General features: G+C 36.0%; 3 protein-coding genes and 1 non-coding gene across 4 annotated transcripts in view; 1 reads left to right on the top strand and 3 right to left on the bottom strand.

Moving 5' to 3' along the window:
* Positions 1–23,905, top strand: part of LOC110373175 (myeloid leukemia factor) — a 238,890-nt gene that overhangs the window by 26,604 nt on the left and 188,381 nt on the right. The gene's annotated exons all lie outside the window — the stretch shown is intronic.
* LOC110373194 (uncharacterized) lies at positions 4,354–10,001 on the bottom strand. Its single transcript, XM_021330376.3, has 5 exons — positions 9,846–10,001; positions 7,594–8,358; positions 7,305–7,509; positions 5,748–5,901; positions 4,354–4,976 (listed from the first exon to the last, which is right to left on the bottom strand). Exons 2-5 carry the CDS (start codon positions 7,961–7,963, stop codon positions 4,803–4,805), a joined length of 903 nt encoding a protein of 300 aa, XP_021186051.1. The 5' UTR covers positions 7,964–8,358; positions 9,846–10,001; the 3' UTR covers positions 4,354–4,802.
* Positions 16,712–16,795, bottom strand: Trnal-uaa (transfer RNA leucine (anticodon UAA)). The gene has a single exon. It is a non-coding gene; the product is annotated as a tRNA-Leu (tRNA).
* LOC110373201 (uncharacterized) lies at positions 21,843–23,697 on the bottom strand. The gene is made up of 3 exons (XM_021330390.3): positions 23,534–23,697; positions 22,907–23,074; positions 21,843–22,065 (listed from the first exon to the last, which is right to left on the bottom strand). The coding sequence occupies exons 1-3, from the start codon at positions 23,583–23,585 to the stop codon at positions 21,863–21,865; spliced, it is 423 nt and encodes a 140-aa protein (XP_021186065.3). The 5' UTR covers positions 23,586–23,697; the 3' UTR covers positions 21,843–21,862.

The following is a 23,905-nucleotide window of genomic DNA, read 5'->3' as shown; positions in this document are numbered from 1 at the left end:
TCTCAAGTTTTCGTGATTAGCTGAACTATGTTTGTTTACATTTTCTAATAATCGATACAACGTCTCGAGTTTTCGGGGGATACGAGATTGTTTAGAAAATAATCAACGTCATTTCAAAACATACAACTTAAGAATAAGAATCTAATAAATGCTTTGTTTTATGTGGAGTTTTTATGTAAAAGCAAATCCGTAAATATATGCAACCATTTATACCAGTGGTACACAGTTTTATATAAAATTATGAAAATTAATCATCATCATCCCAATTTTTTTTGAGGCAGCGCAGCATGTTTTCTTCTTCCTTATTCTTCTGTCTACCGATTTCTTACAAGCAACATATGAATAAATAAATGAAGTTTTTTTTTTGTTAGTAAAGTTTAATCCAAAATGTTCAATTTTAGTGTTTAGTTCATAGCCAATATATATTTATTTATTACCTACACCTATGTAATTTTAATAGTATCAAAGAAAATCATATGACATTTTTCATTGTACTCGCTACAAAAATAATAATTAATTCACAAGAAAATAATAATAAAAAATCGGTAAAAAAACTTTTAAGTTAAACGGTTTTATCTTATGTGCACTGAAAACTAGAAAATAAAAAAATAGTTACTTACCTGTCAACCTATGTAGGTGGTCCCGGTTATATTAGACTAAAATAAAACCGTGGGGCCCATTAACTATTGCTGTAGTACTTTCTTCTAGAGGTATAATAGGTGTGGATTGCATCGACTTACTATAATCGTAACTGGAGATTTTGACAATCAATAATCAGCCGTAGCGGCTTCACCAGCGAACGCCGAGCTCATGATCTACCAAAGTATAAAGATATGCTTTGCCATAGGTAGGATTTCACAGGGGCCCCACGTTTTTATTTTAGTTTAATGTGACCGGGACCACCTACGTAGGTTGACAGGTAAGTAACTATTTTTTTATTTTCTAGTTTTCAGTGCACATAAGATAAAACCGTTTAACTTAAAAGTTTTTTTACCGATTTTTTATTTTCTAGTTTTTAGTATTTAATGAAAATGCCTACCGAATATTCCTCATTCTATCTAATTCATTTAGTGCATCATTATTACACGGTCTCTTACCTGACAATTTCCAGATACTTTTTTTTTAACAACCCCAAAAATCATCACATGTCCTCTCTTGCTGTGGGTCAGCAGCGGTGAGGGAGTGCCAGACTCTTGACTAAAGACCGTTTTGTTCCGTCGTAGGCCTTTTATGTACCAGGGCCGCGGTAACTCTTTCGAACAATCTCGCAGCCCAGGCAGGCCTTGGCCCTGTTGGGCCCCGCTGGAGTTACTGACAGTTTTCTACTTGTGAAGCCCTTTCATTTGATACCCATATTGGTGGGATTGATAAAAAATTGTTATCAGCCATTTGGTAGAGGCCGCCATCTTGGATTTCGATTTTGCATAGTAAATTGTATTCTACTTGTTGAGACCTTTTATTTGATACCCATATTGATGGGATTGATAAAACCTACGTTATCCGCCATTTTGTAGAGGCCGCCATCTTGGATTTCAATTTTGCATAGTAAATTGTGTTCTACTTGTTGAGACCTTTCATTTGATACCCATGTTGATGGGATTGATAAAACCTACGTTATCCGCCATTTTGTAGCGGCCACCATCTTGGATTTCAATTTTTTATAGTATATTGTATTCTGCTTGTTGAGCCCTTTCATTTGATACCCATATTGATGGGATTGATAAAATCTACGTTATCCGCCATTTTGTGCCGGCGGCCATATTGGATTTACAATGTTATTGATATTACTATATTGTATTGTCATCGGAATTAAAGGTGTATACAAAATTTCAGATCAATCGGTTGACAGGAAGAGGGTGAAATTTGAATTACTAAATTCGACCCAAGAATGAATAAAACAAACGGGGTGAGCTAAATAAAACCGTTTAAAAAAGTAATAAACGTCGCAGTATATGCGCGAGGAACGTTATCGCTAAACGCAATTAGTTACAAACAACCTTTGGTCGAATTGTGTAATGTAACTGTTATCGGACGAGAGGTAACCGCATTGAAGCAGTTCATATAATAAGCTGACATAGCAATAACTGCATGCATCCTCCTAACATTAGACTTTGGAACTTTGGATATCATGAACAAAATTGTACTTTGTCTCCCAAAGCAACAGAGTTACTGAGTTTAAACACTCTCTCACCATCATTACCCGAGCCTTTTCTCAATTATGTTGGGCTCGGCTTTCAGTCTAACAGGATGCAGCCGAGTACCAGTGTTTTACAAGGAGCGACAGCCTATCTGACCCCCTCAAACCAGTTACCCGGGCACTCCAATCTCACTAATATGTAATTTCATTGTCAACTTACTCTTTAAGTAGGTAATATGATGCCAACCAGACCCGTTGTCATGTCTGTTTTCGAATAAGATCAGCCAGCTGTGCAGGACATAAATATAGAGCAAAAGCGAACACGCCAACATAGCAGCACTTTATCATCACTCATCTTTAACAAAAGGGAAGTGAACTAAAAAATTACGAACGTCAAAATGCCAATCGCTAATTCTCAAATCGCCCACTTTTCACTACCTCCTAAGTATTAAGCAGGGAAGAAGTGGTGGAACCATGACGGAACAAACTCCCCAGTAAAATAAGTCCCCAGCTGCTGATTTCAGCAATGAAAAGTCAAAACATAAATATAACACACACAATATGTACACAGCAGTGAGTCACTATGTACGTCATCGTTTAACAACAGTTCTGCAACATGGTGACTCTTGCCTCACGCATACCAATCATGTTTTCCTATAACAGCTGTATAAACATACAAACATGCAATGTTATAATTCTGTGACGTCACGCTGTGAGTTAACGCGAGTTGCGCAAGAGTGGACACGTGTGGACTCTTACCTTTATTATTGTTACACAACTTCAAGTTGGACCCTCGATAGTAAATGTTTTTTTTTTATATGAAGGACACGATAACATGTGTCAAGTTTGTTGTACCTAGTTGAGTAACATGTTATTACATTTCTTTATAGATTAGTATAAACAATGTAAAACATTCATAAATCTTAAGATCGATTGAATCCTTATGCATAATTGGTAAATGCATTTCTCGTAAAAAGGAATATAAAGACGTTTATCAAAATTATTTACCTGCTTCACTATCTTTTGTTTTGATAGTTTTTGTCATTTTTGGTTCTGCTTGTCAAGAGATTGAAGGGATACCTATAAATAAGGTACTTATAAATATATACAATATGCCTTCGATTAAAAAAAAATCTTGTGTGAAGTAAATACAGTGAAGTCAAGCGTCCAATTAGATGTTGTCATGTTACTCCTGACTCACGTGAATGATCCTCATTAATGACTATTGTGATCATGAGACGGATTCTGACTGGACCTGGTAAAGTCACCATCTAACGGCATCGTATTATTGACTACCTAAAAAGTATATTGCAGTATCAATTATACCTATACCTATGATAATATTTTCTAGTTGTAAATCATCAAATTACCTCTCCCGTTGTAGCTGCAGCGTGAGGGAGTGTCAGACTGTTACTGACTAATATCAGTAGTCTTTCAATTTAGTTTAGTTTATGTAATTCGATCTTTAGAACAATTTTTTGTATGGAGTAAATACCTTTCTGATCTCCACAACCATTAGGATAACATAACTTATTAAAATTTTATTGGACTAACAAAGTTGCTTTTAAGAAAGTAAATTGACATTTAAAATTTCGTATTAAATTAAGCCTACGGCGTAGCTCATCTAATCTCGTAGTCAAACATAATAGGAGTCCCGTAGCCGTAGCCCGTAGGCCTCTCGATAGAATTATGAATATTTTATTACGACTATTTTATTTCAGCATGTGTATTTTTTTTGTTGTCTAATTATTTTTATACACATTTTCCATTATAGGCTCATCCCGAGCCTTGGGAAAAGCTCAGGGACGAGACATTTGTCATTAAACGTGAGCCAAGTAAAAAATTGCTTAATGCATGATTGATATTGTCAAAATATCAGCTCAACAGTGGTCAAAATATTCATTTAATGTAAAAATTAAAAGGATTATCTACAAAAGGTGAACACAGCATGTAGCATGAATTTATATGTTTAAAATAAAACAAAGTAATTTTTCTAATATTTTTTATTTCCCATGTTGAGTCGCGTCTCGTCATACGTCCAGTATTTCAATCTACGTCACAACTAATTTCTAATCTAAAACCAAAATGTGAAACTACACGAACAAATGTAAGAGTGAAGAATAATAATACATTTTAAACCCATTTTACGAAAATCTACAGTGTTCTACATAAATGAATTAATACATGAAAAGTGAGAATAAAAAAGTATACATAAGTGAAAACTACAGATAGGCAAAGATGTGAAAAGTATACAGCCTTATAAGACCGATATAAACCTACTTTAAAGAAATGAAGTAATTAGTCTAATTTAACGAAAATCCCAAAAGTGTCAAATCCATTAATTTACGAGTTCTTCAATACTAATTATCATGAACTCTTTTCTAAGCCTAGTTTTCTACGACTATCGGTAACAATCTATCCGATTTAAACCAAATTAGAACTCCACCAGCAATGTGATTGCAATTCTAAGATGTTGCACATAAGGTTTAGTTTCCAAAGGAAAGTTACATTTTATCGTTAATTTCCTGGGGTTCCAGCAATGTGAATGCAATTCTAAGGTCCTAAACATAAGGTTTAGTTTCCAAAGGACAGTTGCACGATTTTATGGTTAATGTCCTGGGGTACCAGCAATGTGAATGCAATTCTAAGGTCTTGAACATAAGGTTTAGTTTCCAGCGGAAAGTTGCACGATCTTGTCGTTGATTTCCTGCAGTTCCACCATGAACTCCTCGTCTGCCATGATGGTGGCGAGCTTGTTGATGATGGAGAGGAGCTCGCCATCACGGAGGTGAAGCTGGTCGTTGCATTGTTCTACTTCGTCAACTAACTCGTCTGGGATCTAGAATAAAGAAAGTAAAAAGGTAAGAATAGGTGTTACCCACATATTTTTTTTGCAGTATTCGATTTTTAAAAGACAGGTTTAATTTTTCACGATGTAATGATAAATCTTTATATTTGTTGAATCATGTATTTTTTCGGTTTTATCTGACCTTCCGTCTATCTATATTCAAGTCTTATAATACTATATAGTATAATATAGTGTATTATAATAGTCTTATAATACAACAAACTTACCCCGAAATAGAGGTAAGTTTGTTGTTGTTAGGTAATGTTTCACTACAGCTAAGACATCGATCTAATGTAAATCGGAACTTTGTTTTTTTTTTTCAATAATTTATCCTTTCTTTTACCAGGAAAAACGCTTCATAAAGGTAATTTAATTTTTCTTCAGGGTGCATTAATTCTAACCAGCCACCACTAGATGGCGTTGTAAGCTACTCCAGTCTAATAGGTATCTTATTTCCATAAAATGAAACATGGCGAATATGAAACGCATTTGGAAAACTGCCAGACCTATGACGTCAGCGATATCTGGCCTTCATTGAGGAAATATTTATATTGCTGGTTTTATATTAATATTTAGGTGTCGGCTAAAATGGGTAGTTACTAGCCAGCAAATGAAATTGTTAGGCAAACTATGACTGCAAAATTAGTTTTCCTCTACGTTGGTCATTTACGAGGAAAAACTTTTACCTATTTAATTTAAATTGACAGGAAAATAACATCCCTACATTATGAGTATTAGAATACATGTAAATAAAATAATTACCGTTTGCAATTTCAGGAAGGTTTCGAACTTCAGCTTCTTCCTTTGTTTGCCGTTGTTACCATCGAAGAACATGGTGAACTGTTGGTCCTTCTTCTTAATGGGGAAGTAGATACCCGCAGTCAGACGACCCTTAGGATCTCTGGCGAGTAAACTCCTGGAAGAAAGAAAATTACAGTGTTAAAGCATGGATTAATAAATTCTTATTACAATGCTGAAGAGTTGTTTGATTTAAGTCGCTAGTATGGAACTAACGGACCGATTTGTAAAATTCTTTGAGTGTCACCAAGCAGCCCTACCTAAGGGTACTTTTTATCCAGGTGTAAAGTAGTTCCCACAGGACGTGGGGTGACAAGTATGTGATATGCTGGAAAAAAGACATTACGAATTTTAAGGTCATTGACTGAATCTGACCTATAAAAAGATTTTGGCAAGAAATATTGTAAACCCGTCATGGATATATTACTAAGTATTTCATTTGACGTCATAGAGAGCAAAAATACTTCAAAACCCATAGCGACATTCTATATTATGTTTTCATCTTAAATATGTATTGGACTACTAGAGTAATTTGATACATGTATAAAATGAACTGCAATTTTTAAATGAATTGTATAAGATTCATAATTCATATGGTGTCTTATGCAACATGGTACCTATGCCTTAATCATTTGCATGTGACTTTAAAAATAAGAGTTGCAACGATAACTCGTTTAGCAATAGTTAATTAGTTTCATGTGACTAGCATAGTGTCAGATGGTTTGCACCGTGCATTGCTAACTAACATCTGTTAGCTAGTTATGTTTTCCTGGTACAATGGTAATTTGATTATCATGATATATCATTTGCAGTATGCTATTTATTTACACTCTAGGACAATTAACATTTCCTTATGTATGGATATTTTAGTTCTAGGACATGTGATTTGATTTCAAATAATTTTCTTCTGCTTTTTGCTTAGCTACGTCATCACCACACCTTCTAGGGGACATTTCCACTGGGTTTTCGTATAATCCCTATTTTATTTATTTTCATATTAAACGCTATCTAAAGCTTTAGATAAACAGCAAATAGGATTTATTTTATTTGGAGAGTGTTGCTATCTTTTAGATAAACGCTATTGTTCTCTTTGATAAGGTTTATTACTGTTTCATGATTGTCACAACGTGCCATCAATATGTACTGACTTTAGTGATAAACCATGTATGTAAATAATACTGTTGTTACCTAGATTACCAGTTTACTTAAATATCGACTTCTAGCTATGCCTATGTGAAATTATTGCCAGGAAAGACTTTTTTGAAGTCGGTATAGGGTCTCATATTTTTACAGCACTCATTTATTTTTCTTTTTATATTTTACTAGCCGTTTTCCCGCATCGGGATAAAATATAGCCCATGTTACTCGCAGATAATATAGCTTTCTAATGGTGAAAGAATATTTAAAATTGGTTCAGTAGTTTTTGAGTTTATCCATTACAACCAAACAAACAAACAAAGTTTTCCTCTTTATAATATGAGTAATGAGTATAGATTAAAGTGAGGTTTAAATGGTACCAACCTCAAATCCCAGACGATATTCCTCTTCTCGGTGACGCTGACGGCGGTGAGGTACGCCTTCGCGACGTACACGAGAGACAGGCGCTCCTTGACCACGGCGCCCCTGGTCTCCCGCTCGTGCCACTCGATGTAGTTGCTGTTCAGCACGTTGAACTGATAGTTGTACTCCTTGCGGCAGTGAGGCTCGTCTGATTGTGTGAACCAGCCTGGAGGAAGAAGGTGGTAATGTAGAAAAATATAGATAGAATGGAAGAACGGTTAAGTATTTTGCAAGTGTGTGAGCAACTTACCAGTGTGAGGGTAGCAACGATCAGCCATCACCGTGACGACACGAGAGATGTGGTATCCCAGGTCAGACAGGAACATGCCAGGCCTTCCGTCAACCTTCACATGAATAGCAAGCATAACGTGGTCCTTCTCATTCTCGATCAAGAACCCCTGAGGTCCCGGACTGGATGTCGCATAGTCCACTAAGTCTTGGATGTTCTCGTCACATGATACGATCATCATGGACTTTGAGATACCAGGGAAGTCCTTCTCTAAGCCTTTCAGCAGTTTCTCGACTTCCATGGCCAGACCGACGCAAGTATGCTTGTGGGGACGGATAGGCGGGTTGTACTTCGGGAAGTACTCCTGAAGAGTCGCGTCCGGGGCTGCCATGTAGGCATCGTACAGGGAAATGAAATTACTGATGGAGTCATAATTTTCCGAGACGACGAGACGGCTCAACAGCGCCTCCGCCTTAGCGACCAGATCCTCGTATTGTCGGAGGCTGAGTCGCAGGGCGGGGCGGGGGGCCCCCCACCGCGGCGGCGGGAGTGGGTGGTCGGCAGGCCAGCTGCCGGCGGCGCGGGTCCCGGAGCCGAGTCAGCTCAACCACTCGGCGCCCCAGCGGCCCACGACGCGGCGCAGCGCGCGCTCCTCGCTCGACGTGCATGCTAGCGGCGCAGTGGACGCGTCGGCCCCTCCTGCGCCAGTGGCCTCCATGCTGGCGCCCAACGACGCTCCCAGAGGCCACTCTAAGTCCTTACTTAACGGTTTTATATTTAACGTATCTGTAACAAACAAATAAGTGGATTCGATATTGCTTGATGTGACAGCAGATGAAAGTGTGTCGTGATGATTAAATGAACTACATTTTGGTTTCAGTAGCGATACGAAACCAAGCGGACCTGAGCTTTGGAATTATCAATAATGTGTCAGGAACGCGATGCATGCCTTTGTCAATGAAACATTATCACGTCATGTCATGGATGTACAATCTGGTTACTAAGTAATATTTGAGCACCGCAAATGTTCCGAGTATCGACTGGTATTACACAAGGTGTGTCATAGTGACGTCACGAAGGCCGGCCTCCGAGAACCAAGAAATATGCTAATTGGGTTTTATGACGAAGTTCGCAAACCGTAATAGGAAAACGGATGACTCACGGTCACGCGTCGGTAGGAACATAACTAAAACTGTTTACATTCGCGTCATTCCATAATTTAATAAATCCAGAATGGGCTGAAAGCCAGGAATGGTATTTGCCGGCAGTTATTTAGCCGATGCTTGGCCATCCATACTTTATTTTGGGAAAGATCAAAAGGCGGAGATAAGTTTTCCATGAAACGTGAGTGAAGCCAGACGCTCGCAAAAACACGTGTTTACAATCTCACATCTATAAATAGACTCGTACCTGCGCATTTTTGCAAACTTTTATGAAAAAGAATGACGAATATTGCAAGGAAACGAATGAAGTTAGAATTCCAGTCTATCAAAGGCGTGTCGAAGTTCGTAGTATGACATACAGTGAGACAATGGAAGTCAATTCAATTAGTCTAGACTGTGGCACGCGAGGTCGCTATTATGGACCTACCTTAGCGAGTGACGCATAGCACCATAACTTTGTGCAATATCATAATGGGGTTTACAGTTGATTAATGATGATGGGGAAAGCATTTTATTAAAATAAAGTGATAAGATAGTAATAGGACAGTGATAATTTCGGACATTGGATATTTCCAATTTAGATTACTTATCTGATCATTTTTTTTCATAGAATATGCGTTAGGTAGCCTTTTACAAAATTAAAACGGTCAAATTCTGTATTTTAGGCAGAGGGAAGGAAAGGATATATAGGGTATTCGGCAAAAATAATCACATAGAAAAGTCCATCTAATCATGTAAAATATGGTGAAATCGAGCACGTTGTGCGACGTCATAATTTCTTTGGGGTATAGGTAACAGGAAAATTGGGGTGTTGCTATGCCACCAATAATGATAGATAAAGGGTCAATTTGCAAAAAATACATGACTTTTTATTAAATAGGTTCCGATGCAATCGATGCACTTGAATTAATTTAATAAACAGCTGACACAGGTCTTCACAGACGTAAGGTGACGACTTTAGGTCATAGATAAAGCACGCTGATTATACTGTGTTGACATGAAGGACATTATAAACGAAGAAAGTAGGTAATTAAGTAATAGAAAATGAAGTGTTAAGATTATACCACTAAGGTCAATGTTACAACAACAAAAATAAAAAGGTGAACGTACCCATAGTTGGCTATCAGCCGGCTTTACAAAGTGTGATGCTTTTTCGAAGGTGTTTATTTGTTTACCTCACGAATCAAACTGGTTTCATCTGCGTGCGCGCGTCCTATATAAACCGTTCATTCCTATTTTCCCCTCCCCTCCCGCCCCTCGTGTCCCCTCGCACGTGCGTCATGCCGCCGACACAACGGAAACGTGCACGTGTATACAGTATGCTCACTTGTAGGCACAGTGTCTGTGTGCGTGAGGTGCGCTTGTGTGCGTGCCCTACGCGTCAAAACAAAACGCACACATTTACGTTTGTGTTTTTACATAGTGTTTGTGTGTGTGTTAATTCCCATGAAAAACATTGTTGGCCTGTGACTTTGCTTGCTGGAATTCGATATGGTGTAACAATATTGACATGTTTTTTAAGATGATGATCTGAAAATACTAAATGTCATCATTGAATAAGTATGTACCTACGTGTTACAGTGAGAAGAGAGAATGATAGTTATTTTTACATTGGGAATCTTAAAGCTTATACGTACAATAAAATAATTTTAAAATTATTTTATTTGTTGTATCCTTCTTACAAACAAACATACATTACCACAGTATTTATAACTACTAAATAGTTCTAGCACATGTTAGATTAGAAATTGCATTAACAATAATGTGACACAAGCACGTGAGTTCACAATAACAATAAATGTTAATGCTATATATCTATGTAAAAAACCAAACATAATCCTTACTATATCAATTATAAAAGTGAGAGTAAAGTCTGTCTGTCAGTATATTGGTCTTTCACGCCAAAACTACTGAACCGATTTAAATAAAAACGTACACATATGACTATGACTCGACTATGAAGACATGGTTTAGAGTCTAAAAAAAGGATATTATAATAGGCAATTTTTTATCTAGAAGTTAAGAAAGAGACTACTTTTAACTTGGTTCAGGTGAAACCATGGCGAACAACTAGTATTTCTATATTTAAAACAACTGAAAATCAATACTAGCGGCAATGTGACTTTAGCTGAAAAAGCGTTCGATATATAAAAATAACCTTGTTCTAGTCACAGAAAAGTAGGTGTATAGGTAATTCGTAATGAAATCCATTATTGGTTTCATATCAGGTAAGATTGGCACGTTAAACTGTAGGTCCCGGCTGTCATTGAACAACCTTGGCAGTCGTTACAGGTAGTCAGTAGCCAGTAAGTCTGACACCAGTCTAACCAAGGAGTATCGGGTTGCCCGGGTAACTGGGTTGAGGAGGTCAGATAGGCAGTCGCTTCTTGTAAAGCACTGGTACTCAGCTGAATCCGGTTAGACTGGAAGCCGACCCCAACATGATTGGGAAAAAGGCTCGGAGGATGATGATCAGGTAAGATTGGAAGACGATCCGAACATAGTTGGGAAAAGGCTAGGCAGATAAAGAACTCCATTTACAGGTAAGGTGTTTGGTGATACTTGAAAGTTATTATAACTAACTTCTAATGAACAGCCTTCTCTTCATCCTTGTGCGGGAGGTAGTTGACTCGAAACGCTGGAAGTATATCCACCGACGAAAGCCAGTTTATCATAGCATTTGGTTAAAGATCCACTCAAAGAAACAGACTATATATTTCCTTAAATAACTTTCAGTTTTTAATGATCTATCTAGCATTGCCCAGACATCTGCATACCACTCTCTCATTACCTTTAAAATTCGCTAGTCTAGCTATACCCAGACATCAACTTACCCTCTATTACTATAGCAAGCAAGGCTGTTTTGTATCGATTTTCCAAAGCCCTACCCTCAATGCGGCATGGTGTATAGATATAGAAATAGTCTAGGATAGTGGAAGTTTCCATGCTACGCCGTAGCCGCGTAGCAAGTAGGGTGTTTCGTAGCAGGGCTTAGAGGTCAATGATCTTAGAGGTACAAAACGTTTTGCTTTTTAGGTTTTTTTGTTTGTACCTTAAAGGCTCCGAAACTACTGAACCTTTTTGAGATTTTTTTAAATCGTGATGAAGCTAGACTATCTCTGAGTAACATATGCTACACTTTATCCCTGAACGTAAAGAAAATGTGGATGAAACCACAAGAGCACAGTGAGCGGATATGTGATAGTGCGCTTTAGGACGCATATTTTCCCTTAAATTTGTTTTATGTTTTTATTATCTTTTTCTCGGTGTTATGCTCATTTTGTTAAGGGCATTTATGCGTCTTATATTTTGCGCAATAAAACTTATTTTCTTTCTTTCTATATTTAGTGTCGCGGATATTAAGTATGTATGTATTTCCGTATTTCCTATATAACGAATTTAAATGTTTATTTTACTGATATTGAACAGCTGTGTTCAATTATAGTGTATAAATAAATGTATAAGTAATTCATTTGAATACTTATTCTATTAGCTTGAATACGCTTCTTGCTTCCCGTAGACACCTACAATATCTCGGATTAGGGGAAAGTTTTCATGTTTTGACAGCCATCAAAGGAAGATAATGTCTACAAAGACAGAGATAAGTATCATCCTCATTGACGATCGTTAGATACTGTCTGTTAGTGTCACATAAGGAAAATAAAGGTTTTATAAATAAACCTTTCTACCTGCTAACCTTATATAAATTATGATCCTATTTTTTATTTTGCCATCCTCCTTTAAAATATAAAACGATATCAAAAAACAAGATCCTGTTTATTTTATTAATTGCATTTAAAATGATAATTTACAATACACGCTTCTGCTCGCGGTTTCCCCCACCTCCTTTGGAAACAATTTTCGTACGTACTAGGATAAAGAATAGCCGATATGTTTTTCTGCCTTAAAAGCTATATGACTGACAAGTTTAAGCAAACTCCGTTGAGCATGTACTTAAAGGGTGATTAAGGAACAAACATCCAAATTCACAAACTTTTACATTTATAATATTAGAAGAATATAAAAAAAAAACTGTTTCATAAAATGATATTGATTTCTTTATCCCCGCCGACTATATCGTTCCCACAATAATTTCTATTGTGCTGTATTGACGAGAGTGATCACGTTGAATCTATCTCTGAGCATAGCCGTCACGTGTTTCTAACATGCTTTACATAGGCAGATACATAATCCTTACTCATACTGTAAATGTGAAAAGTGAGTAACCGTTTTTTAGGCTTGGTGTAAAACGGCTGTAGATACTGATTGCGGTAAAATTGCTTTGTTTTTAAGTAGGACAGTACAGGCAGATATGTTATCCTTACACATACTGGAAATGTTAAAATGATTTTCTGATTGTTTTTGACAAATTGAGATAAAAATTGGGTTGATTTTAAGGTTTGGGAGCTGAAGAGTTTTATCTTATGTACCTATACTAAGTTCCTAAATAACTGACAAATGCCTGTTCATTCAATTCAGACCAAACAAAGAGCTAGGGTTTAATATTCAATTGAATATCGTTCATTCTTACTGACTGTACGCACAGAGGTCACGTTTCCGTCTATCACCAGGCACACTCTCACGTGTACACAACATGCCTATAGACATCTATACTAATATTATAAAGCTGAAGAGTTTGTTTGTTTGCTTGAACGCGCTAATCTCAGGAACTACTGGTCCGATTTGAAAAATTCTTTCAGTGTTAGGTAACCCATTTATCGAGGAAGGCTATAGGCTATATATTATCACGCTAAGACCAAAACTAGCGGAGCACCAATGAAGAATGTTTCAAAATAGCTTACGCTGCGTAAACGGTTAAAGTTTTGCATAAATCATGTATGGCAGAATTGTTTCCCTTTAAAAGTTCTAAAAAAAGTTTGCGACAGCTTATGTCTATCTTTTAAGGTTAGCTCACTATAACCTTTTTTAGCCCAAAGTAATTATTCCACGCGGACAAATTCGCGGGCGGAAGCTAGTTATTTTATATGTATGTAGACAATGACAAATATTATTCTGTTATAGTACTACGGACTATATTACTTTAATTATGCGTAGACCTTTATGCTTATCAGCTAAATATAATTATGATTTAAAAAGGTTATTTATTTATATTTGCTTTTTATTTCTTCTGCCGATATCAAAGCTAGAAATGAATGATTTCGTCCCGTATTTTATTAAGTTTAGACTAAACATTGTTATCATTTTTTTTCTTTAACAATGTAAACAAACTAAAACTGCTAATTGTAAATATTAATCAGGTACATATTTTGGTGATGTCAAAACAAACATCTATGGACATTGTGAAAAACATGCATTAGCACATGATTTTAGTTTTAAACGTTTTGTTTACATTTCATTATTCCTTGAAAAAACTTTACTTTGTGTTTTAGTCTAGATACAATATTACTAATTAATATTGGGCTATACCTTTTAATTATTATTTTACTTAGCAATACCTAGAGGGAATACCACCCACGTCCTTATAGGGTACTATATCTTGCAACCGTATAGACGTAGCCTATGTCCTTTCTCAAGCCCAATGCTGATATTTAATGTAAATGTAATGTTATTAAGGCTTAAAAGAGTGACAGACAGGGTTAATTTCGCATTGATTTGATCTTTATGATTGATTCCAATCTACATAATTATTTTGGAATTTCAGTATCGCTATCTATCGAGTAGGTACCTATTTGTAGCGGTAATTTTTGTGATTCATTTGCCTACTATATTGTCACATGATGAAGATAGATATAGTTACTTTATGTAGATGTATATCTATGTATATTTTGGTTGAAAATTTCTACTCTATCATGAAAAAGTAGGTGGAAACAGTGACAACGCAATTTTACATAATAAAGAAAGATAGATGGTTTATCAGTCTATATATCAAATAATGACAGGTGAACGGTGATAAGGCATAACATATTAATATATCTAATATCCAAGCTATCTTCATATAGATAGGTGCTTGTTATATACAGTAATATAATAATGAAGAAACATTGTTTTGTTTGTTTGTACCCTAAAGGCTCCGAAACAACTGAACCGATTTGAAAAATTATTTCATTGTTGAAAAGCTCCCCGAGTAATATGTAAGTAAGTCAACTACCTAAGTATGCTATATTTTGTCCGGGTTCCTGGGACCGGGACGCGAGTGAAACCCCGGGAAATACCTAGTGGTTTATACGTATATTATTATAATAACTAGTTTTGGTTAGATTCATGAATTAGGTATATTTTGTAGGCGTTGGTAAAAACGTGACAAATGGGAAACCGCATGTACGCGGCATGTGTTGGGTGAATTCGTGTAAATTCATCATAGGTATAGTAAAGCATTAGGTAGTTATTTCATAGACATAATAATTTAAGCCTTCTTCAACCTGTCTGGAAAAATGTGTAAGTGGTCATAGCCACCTTTAACTTTTAGATCGTTAGCAATTTTTGAGATAGTGTGGATGGGTTGCTGTCATAGAGGAAAACCCAGAACCTCATCATCATCTCCCGAGCCTTTTCCAAACTATGTTGAGGTCGGCTTCCAGTCTAACTGGATGTAGCTGAGTAAGTAGGTACCAGTGTTCCAAAAGGAACGACTGCCTATCTGACCCCCTTAACCCAGTTGCCCGTAACGACTGCCAAAGATAGTCAATAATAGAACAATTACTGAGTTGAGTTGTCAAAAGGCTATAAATGTAATAGAAAGGTCTACTAATACCTAACCGTTATCAATTCAATATTGTTTATTTATAATATCATAACGTAGTTTGCACAAAAACACTGCAACGACTGGAAGTGACCATTTTCTGAGGACACGCACACAAACAAGAACAACGCACACTAAACCTTTGCATGTGTGCGTAAATATTGAATCAGATTGAAGTGTGAGTGATTCAAAATAATCTGATCATCTGTTATTCTGAAATAGCCTCTGTGTACACGAGTTAAGGTTGTTTTTCCTTTGATATGGGAATTGTGGATGATAAGGACAGTTCCAGGGTATTCTAGTAAATTTCCGAAGAGTTTGTTTACATAACATTGCAAGTACTAGATATTGCGCAGTTGGTGTCAGCGAATATATTCGTTTATTTGGATTAGTAGGCCGGTCTAGAAATGTCCCGAACCTTTATCTTGCTTGAGCAAACAATGGAGTATTCGATGTGAAGGTAAGACAGATGATAATAAAGAGATTAAGCGGTTTTCAGCTGTTTTCTACTAGTGAGACTCTAGTCTAAAAGAGAGGATTTTCTCTGATGAAAAAGTTTGTTTATCCCACTTCTTCCAGCTTCAACACAATGAAGCTTTGAAGGTGCTGACATCCCACGTAATAATTAATTGATTGAGAACTGCTTCTACTAGTAAATATCTACTGTTCATGATCCTGTCATTCAGTAAAATTTTTATAAAGTTATTCCCTACAATACTATGGGCCACGTTAACCTTAGTAAAACCACAATAAGACATTAAATAAAACCTACATAACCCATGCACCTATTATTTCGAAACCTATTAGCCAAATTGTGACCATCCCAGTTCTATGAAAGCCCTACGCAGGTAAATTCCAGGAGTAGGGGGTGAGGGGATGCGACACCGTTAACCTTTGCTGTTTACCCTTGAACTGTAGCAATGAACTCTATTTAATTGAATGTCAGAAATAAAAATCAATACCTTTTGGGTTGAAATATTTAGGTTCTGTAGGAGTGCTATAGCTTTGGCATGTCTTTGCTTGTGTAGAATTGAAAACTAGGTTTATACTAAAGTATAAATTTTTCACATAATTTGGTTAACTTAGAATAAATAAATTAGAATAACTTAGAATAAAGACATTTCTGAATTGGTTAACGACAATGCATCATTGTCGGTAGTACTCTAACAAAGACAAAATGTGACTAACGTTATGTGTAACAATAACTTTAAATTGCATAACTATGTTAATAAAAACACAAAAAAGGCAAAAAGAGATCACAAGTGATCAATTTATTTGTCAGGTGTGGGGTTCGAACCCACGCTCCCTCTCGGGAACCAGAGCTTAAATCTGGCGCCTTAGACCACTCGGCCAACCTGACTTGTTAAACAGTTTCAAATTGTTGATCACTATCTATAAAACTTGGCAAGATGCCTACATTATTAAAATTGTTGGATTGCAAATTCTAATGGGTGATGATATCAACAACAATAAGAATTTCGTTTGAGAGACATTTTTATACATTTACCAACAAAAATTGTCTAACTCCAATTATGTTTTAAACGATTTCTTAGTGGCATGTTGGTAATCTTCATTTAATTTATATGAAAAATATGTTTTTCTTCAAACAAAAAGCTCTCTCTACACCAATTTTCAACTATTCACATATTGTGTACAGCGCTATCTGTGCACAATGAGAAATATTCTGTAACTTTACAGGTTATTGCGTAGTTTCCTATAATTTGTATAGATGGCGCTGTTATAAAAATTAAATACATTAACACTAAACATTTTAATCAAAATAATTTATTAAAAACGTCTAGAATTTAACTAAAAAGCAACCAGTTATTCGTATTTAATAAACTAAATATCACTTGCTTTTAGTTTATGAGTAGGTATTTAATGAAATTGACCCAAGAATGTCACGGCCTTTTGCAGAAGATAACTGGTATGGTCCACATTTTATCAGTCCCTTGGTACCAGTAGGTCAGTGTCAACCAAGCTGGTCAATAATTACATTACTCATGCTGTATTTAATGTACAATGAGGTCTAAATTGTGGCAGGAAGCGCCGTCTGTACGGTAGAGTTTCCGTTTTTTTGTTATAAAGTACTTTTTAATGATTGTTTAAGCTTTGTTGTAGCTGGAGTACTTCAGTTTGTGGTAGTTCAGACAATGATGTTCATACAAAGGTTTACTGGACAGGCTTCATGCAGTGATGGATATGCGTAGCCTGTCGATTTGCTTTTTACAGTGAATGTGTGCTGAATTATTGAGTCGTGGTGGCCTAGTGGGTAAAGGACAAACTCTCAAGTATGAGGGCGCGGGTTCCATCCCAGGTCAGGCAAGTACCAATGCAACTTTTCTAAGTTTGTATGTACTTTCTAAGTATATCTTAGACACCATTGACTGTGTTTCGGATGGCACGTTAAACTGTAGGTCCCGGCTGTCATTGAACATCCTTGGCAGTCGTTACGGGTAGTCAGAAGCCAGTAAGTCTGACACCAGTCTAACCAACGGGTATCGGGTTGCCCGGGTAACTGGGTTGAGGAGGTCAGATAGGCAGTCGCTTCTTGTAAAGCACTGGTACTCAGCTGAATCCGGTTAGACTGGAAGCCGACCCCAACATGATTGGGAAAAGGCTCGGAGAATGATGATTGAATGATGTGTGCTGAATTATTGCATATTAACCGTTAAAATGTTTATTTATGCTATGGTCAATAAACTTTTTGAAGGTTAATTGAGAAAGAAATCGCATATTCATAGCGAAACTATCACTTGCCATTGGATACAATTAGCTCTTAATTTTCACACGCGGCGCTAGCTGCTCATTAAAACTTATTAAGATAATTAAGTATTTACCCAAAAATCCTAACTGTTACAAAGTAGCAGCCAGTTTTTGGTAGTAACAATATCGTGATATTAATGTAGGTAGAGTTACCATGGTTTGCTTGGTTTTTCTTCACATATGCCAGCAGCGCCTCTTGCGGACTTTAAACGAAACAATCAATAGTGCTTTTGCACGAGTTAACTTTGATTGAATATTGACTATACCTTTTTGATTACTGTGTAAAACGAGCCATTTGTTACTTTCATACTTTTAATGTAACGTTACAGCGTAAGACACGTTTGATATATTTTTGAAATTGAGTAGCTTTTTGTTTACGGATTTGGAAGGACATAGTGGAAGAGGAAGACCAAAGAAACGATGGATGGATTGTGTGAAAGTAGATATGGTAAGAAATAATGTTACTTGTGAGATGACGGCAAATAGAAGAGTATGGAAAGCAGAGTAGCATGCTTTCTACGCCAACCCCAATTAAAATTGGGATACCCAGGCAGCACACAAGTCAGATAACTGGCCAAGAATTTAACTCTATGCAGGGTTAAGCTTTATTATATATGAATATAAGCTGAGTGTATTACCAAATTATGTATTAAAGTTATTTCTTGCTATAATAATGCTATCAGCTGAATTAGTTTAGTAATTTGCGGATTTTATTTCTTCAAACTGAATAATCATCATAAAAAGACCTGATACTCAAGAGTTCGTGTAATCTTTTGTATAACATTGGTATAAAATTCCATTATCAAGCATGATACTGGATAAGCTGTATTCTGTTTTCTTTTAGTTGTATTACACACTACACCTTGACAGTTATTCAGCTGCTGTATAAAATAGGCGTTGTTTCTGTTATGAAGCATATAGTAACTTAACAGAAATAAAGATAGCTGTTGTAACTACTTTATGACGCTTTGAGTACGAAATTACCGTCATGTGCAGCTAACTGTAGTTAAAGTAATATTAACAGATTCTGATGCAGGAGTTTGCTACGTATTCATGAGAAGTACTTAGACATTTTTAAGCTAGAAGAGCTGTTCTGGAAAGTTAGTCAGCATTTAACCGGCTGACAGTGCTAATTGTTTTGTAGGGTTACTACGTGAAAATGCATCGCACGTTTGTAGTAGGTATATAGTACCTACTATGCTTATTTATTTGTATCGTACTGTTATGAATTCTGTACTACAATGATTAGTTATAATTAAGTATGTAATTTTTCGTATCGCAATATTTTTTAACCGACTTCTAAAAGAATGAGGTTCTCAATTCATCGGAATCTTCTATAATTATCTGAATTTGAAAAAAGAAAAAATAATATAGCTTTTCTATAATGTGGGTTTTTATTATTATATGACTGAATCCTAATTGTTTGATTTACAGTACGCATGTGCGTTATTATAGAACAGTTGTCGAAAAATGTTTAATGCTGTCCACTTTTAACCAGAGCACAACTTAATAAATGGACACTTATGGTCTGTTATGCACATTAGACGGTAAGCCACTGTGCAATCAGATTTTATTCAGAATGTGCGTCGCCATTATCGAACAACATAACCTAATTATAATGATGTGGAATTTTATACTCAAATACTCAAGTTTAATAACGAAATAAATATAATATTCTTAAAAAAGTTTTACATGGTTATTTTTGAACCCTTACATTGAAATAAACTAAAAAAATATTTTACACGTAAAAAACATAACTAGAATAAATGTTGTTTATTTCTTCAAAACCCGGCTTATCAGGAAGCGCGTGAAAAATTTACACGAAATATATATATATATACACGGTAAAGTTGCATGCGCACCTACAATTTCTTTCATCAAGCCTAAATAAGGGTAAAATATACGATAGGTAAAATATTATACTACGAATATGTATAACTCTGTTCGGATTTGTCAATATTTAATTTGATCAACTTCTTGCTAAAATATACCTGAAATAAGCTATACGCTGTGTATGATCTGAATATCTGAGCTTTGAAGGACTCAGTCAATTATAATATGTTCATTCATCATTCACTCATCATCTGGCTAAAAGAGCTGTAATACTTGTGTTAAAGAACAAAATCTTTTTATGTAGAAGATATCCCACCCAAAACAAAAATGTGAAAGGTTGCCAAGTTCGATAATATGGAAATCCTTCGCCTATAAAAGAAGTGAGATCTGAATAAGTACCAAGTTCCATACACATACCTCAGTTAAAAATAGTTACTTTTTAATGATGTTACTTGGCAAGTTTTCACACACCTTGTTATAAACCTACTAAACGCAATGAATCAAGTATTTAATTTTCTATTAAAACTTGCCAAGTAATATTATTAAAAAGTAACTTTTTTTAACTGAGGTATGTGTATGGAACTTGGTACTTATTCAGATCTCACTTCTTTTATAGGCGAAGGATTTCCATATTATCGAACTTGGCAACCTTTCACATTTTTGTTTTGGGTGGGATTTCATTTATTTTTGTAAGGTTGTTTATTTTATTTTTTTCTTATGATTAAGTTAGTTAAGGAAATGTCTCATTTATACTATCTTTCAGAATTTTGAATATGCACTATGCTTCTTACAAAGAAATTGACTAGATTTACCAACTGACTGACATGACATGTTATCATATATTATGTTCGTGGATCAAAGTTACACATTCGTTATTTTCGAAAGTGACTCACACTTGGCCGTTTTCAGATTTTTACTTTGACTAAATACAAACCTTTGTAACGAATTTCAGATCGGTACGACCATTCGAAGATATATTATATAAATATAGATAAATTTAGTTCGTTTTAGTTCCTTAGGGGTATAAATTTACACTGGGTATTTTACACCTTCATTATTTTGAAACCGACTCACACTTGGCCATTTTCAGATTTTTCCCTTTACCTTGACATAAAGACCGACCTCCATGCCAAATTTCAAGTCAATACTACCATTGGAAGTGGTCTAGGTTTTTGATGAGTGAGTCAGTGAATCAGTCAGTCAGTGAGTGTATAGTAAAAATAGCGATTTTCTGACGTCAATATCTCAAGACCTACAATAGGTATATTAATTAAATTTTGTATTTTAGATAAGTGAGGGGGTCTCAACAGATACTAGAAATTTGAAATGTGTAAATAAAATAGATTTTGAGTTATAGGGGGGTCGAATTTGGCCCGAAATGGTTCGTGTAATATAACCCACGGCCGGTGTGTCGCTTTTTTTGCTCGAACTTGGCGGACACACTGCCGTGTGTCTAGATTCAGCTTGTCGTACAATTATTCAAGAATTATTCATCTTTTACGTCGCTATTACACAGCTAATAGCAGTATATTTTGTGCCCAAATTGCTTGAATAACGTCTGAGTAAGCGCCATATCAGCTATTTTCAGTAGTTTTTTTCTGCAATTAGCTTCTACGACTGCTGTTAAACAAAAATTACTCAAAAGGTTTGTCCTGGCTGGGTAAGGTCAGGAGTATGATGATGAGTAGCGTTTTGTTCAGCAGTTAATTTTTCATAAATAACTGCAGAAATTATACCTAAAGAAAATTACCATTATATCAAATATCTTTCCAGATCAAAAATTAAATGTAAAAATAAAAACAACCACCCAAAATAATACTGCATTTAATCACAATCCCATCACTCCCACTACAGTCGCCACCAGCAGAACTGCTCCATGTACCCTGGAGGCCGCATTACACTCGTCTTCGAAGCACTGGCAGACTGTCTCCAAGTGGTCTTCGTTGTCAGCCTTGTAGCAGGGTCGGTGGTGACGCACCCAGCCGCAGCTGCGGGTCACTCGGACCTCTGGCTCGTAGCCTTTGTGGAGGACTGGAAGAGAAGGTTAATGTTAACAGTAGTTGACAATAATAGATTTGAAACTAGGATTTATTATGTGAAATATGTTTCGAGTGACACAACTTATCATATTGGTCGATTTTAGAGCGGAAAAAACGAGCGACATCCCCAGGTTCGTATTGGCGTGACAGTAAAACAAATTGAAAACCATCAGTACAAAAATGACATTAAAAACGGGCAACAGATTTTTCACGATCAAAAAGTGTCGCGCGGATTAAATAAGCCCGGAAAATCGAGAAGAAAATCCGATACTGTGAAAGCAATATTAACATGTCGTTTGCCGTCCTTTGAACGGGTAATTGTTAATTGTTAGAAACTTTTAATAATGTTATAACTGCAACATGTTACTTTAAATGATGTTACCCTTAATAACCTTCAAAACATACCTAGAACTAAAGTACATAGGTACCACAACAATTAATTTAACTGTACATATGTATTGCAAACCTATCAACTGATCTAGCTGCGGCCCTCAAGCAATAGTATTCAATTGTGTATAAAGTGAATAATGATTTAGGTATTAAATAATTAACTGTTGTACATAGAATGGATATTTAATTATGTAATGGATACTATAGATTACTACCCAGGATTTGTTACTAGGGTCTTTCAAAGATAGGTTAAGTATGGAAAAAAATTCTGATGTGCATATTTAAATTCCAAAATATGCACGTACTTTTTATCCCCATCCCGGGAAGAAAGTAGTTCCCCCAAACCGCTTGAAATAGTTATCGTTTATTACAGAACTCCATCCATTATTTATTCCTCCTTCAAGGTCCATTTAGGACCTCGAAGCCCGCTGTCCCCAACTTACTGGTCTGCACAATCTTCCTGCAGAAGAAGTCGCTGTGGGAAGAGTAGACGCCATGCCCGCACTCTGCTATCGGCAAGAAGTTGTTCAGCGTCTCCTTATCATAGATGGTGGGGTCCAGACACATCGAGTTGTTTTGGCTGTTGCATTCGAAGCAGCGGATGGATGCGGCTGGAGAATAATTTCCACAAATGTTGAAGAGTTTTAATTAAATTAATTAAAGAAAAGAAGCCTAGCCTTACAAAGAATGTTACTGAGTGATCTAATTACTCATTAATAGTAGGTACATCACATTACGAGAGCTCTCACTCTGCATAGTAAAATGTTTTTTTTGTGGATAAAGACAATCTGACACACCAGGAGTATAGATGTGTTGGGTGTATTATTAATCCCCAACTTTCAGACTCTGGGCTGCCTTGTGAAACAAAGTCCAAGTCAACATTTCGACTCGGGAATCGAACCCGAGACCACGAAATTTTGTACACAGATATTTTAGAGCCTGACAAAAGACTAATATTTATCCGGTCGTAGAACAAAGTTAACCCGGTATTCCAGTGGAACCGAGGGTAACAGTTAGTTGGTCACATATATGAATTTTAGTCACTAAACTTTTTAGAAACACTAACATACCATATCTTACACAGAAAGCAAAAACCAACGAGACTTTCAGAAACTCCTTCATTTTGTTACAACCACTTTTTCCACTATAATTGAATACTAATTAATACGTTACAATGTTTACACAGCGAGTTGGAAGCTGGACCGATGGTCACTAACTGTACGCTATAATGCTTTGCCTATAAAGATGTGACGCGCCGACTTATTCTGTGTTATCGGAACGTAATTATGACGACGTGAAGTTCAAGAGCGCTTTTTGAAAACAAGATCAACTACATATAATAAATACTACGAAAATATAATTCTTGATACGTTTCGAAGAATTCGGGTTTTTAATTTTTTATGTTGAATAATTAAAAACTGAATAAACTATTGACAAACAGG

Source organism: Helicoverpa armigera, chromosome 18, assembly GCF_030705265.1.
Source record: "Helicoverpa armigera isolate CAAS_96S chromosome 18, ASM3070526v1, whole genome shotgun sequence".
NCBI classification, from domain to species: domain Eukaryota; kingdom Metazoa; phylum Arthropoda; class Insecta; order Lepidoptera; family Noctuidae; genus Helicoverpa; species Helicoverpa armigera.
The sequence above is the reverse complement of the archived record's forward strand: the minus strand, read 5'-3'. Positions and strand labels throughout refer to the sequence as shown.

Coding starts and splice junctions, on each gene's coding strand:
- LOC110373194 (XM_021330376.3), bottom strand. CDS start 7,963: ATGGCAGCCCCGGACGCGACTCTTCAGGAGTACTTCCCGAAGTACAAC. Junction 7,510..7,593: donor TCGTTGCTACCCTCACACTG/GTAAGTTGCTCA, acceptor TTCTTCCTCCAG/GCTGGTTCACACAATCAGAC. Junction 4,977..5,747: donor CCTTCCTGAAATTGCAAACG/GTAATTATTTTA, acceptor TCTTTATTCTAG/ATCCCAGACGAGTTAGTTGA.
- LOC110373201 (XM_021330390.3), bottom strand. CDS start 23,585: ATGAAGGAGTTTCTGAAAGTCTCGTTGGTTTTTGCTTTCTGTGTAAGA. Junction 23,075..23,533: donor TGCTTTCTGTGTAAGATATG/GTATGTTAGTGT, acceptor ATTATTCTCCAG/CCGCATCCATCCGCTGCTTC. Junction 22,066..22,906: donor CAGGAAGATTGTGCAGACCA/GTAAGTTGGGGA, acceptor CTTCTCTTCCAG/TCCTCCACAAAGGCTACGAG.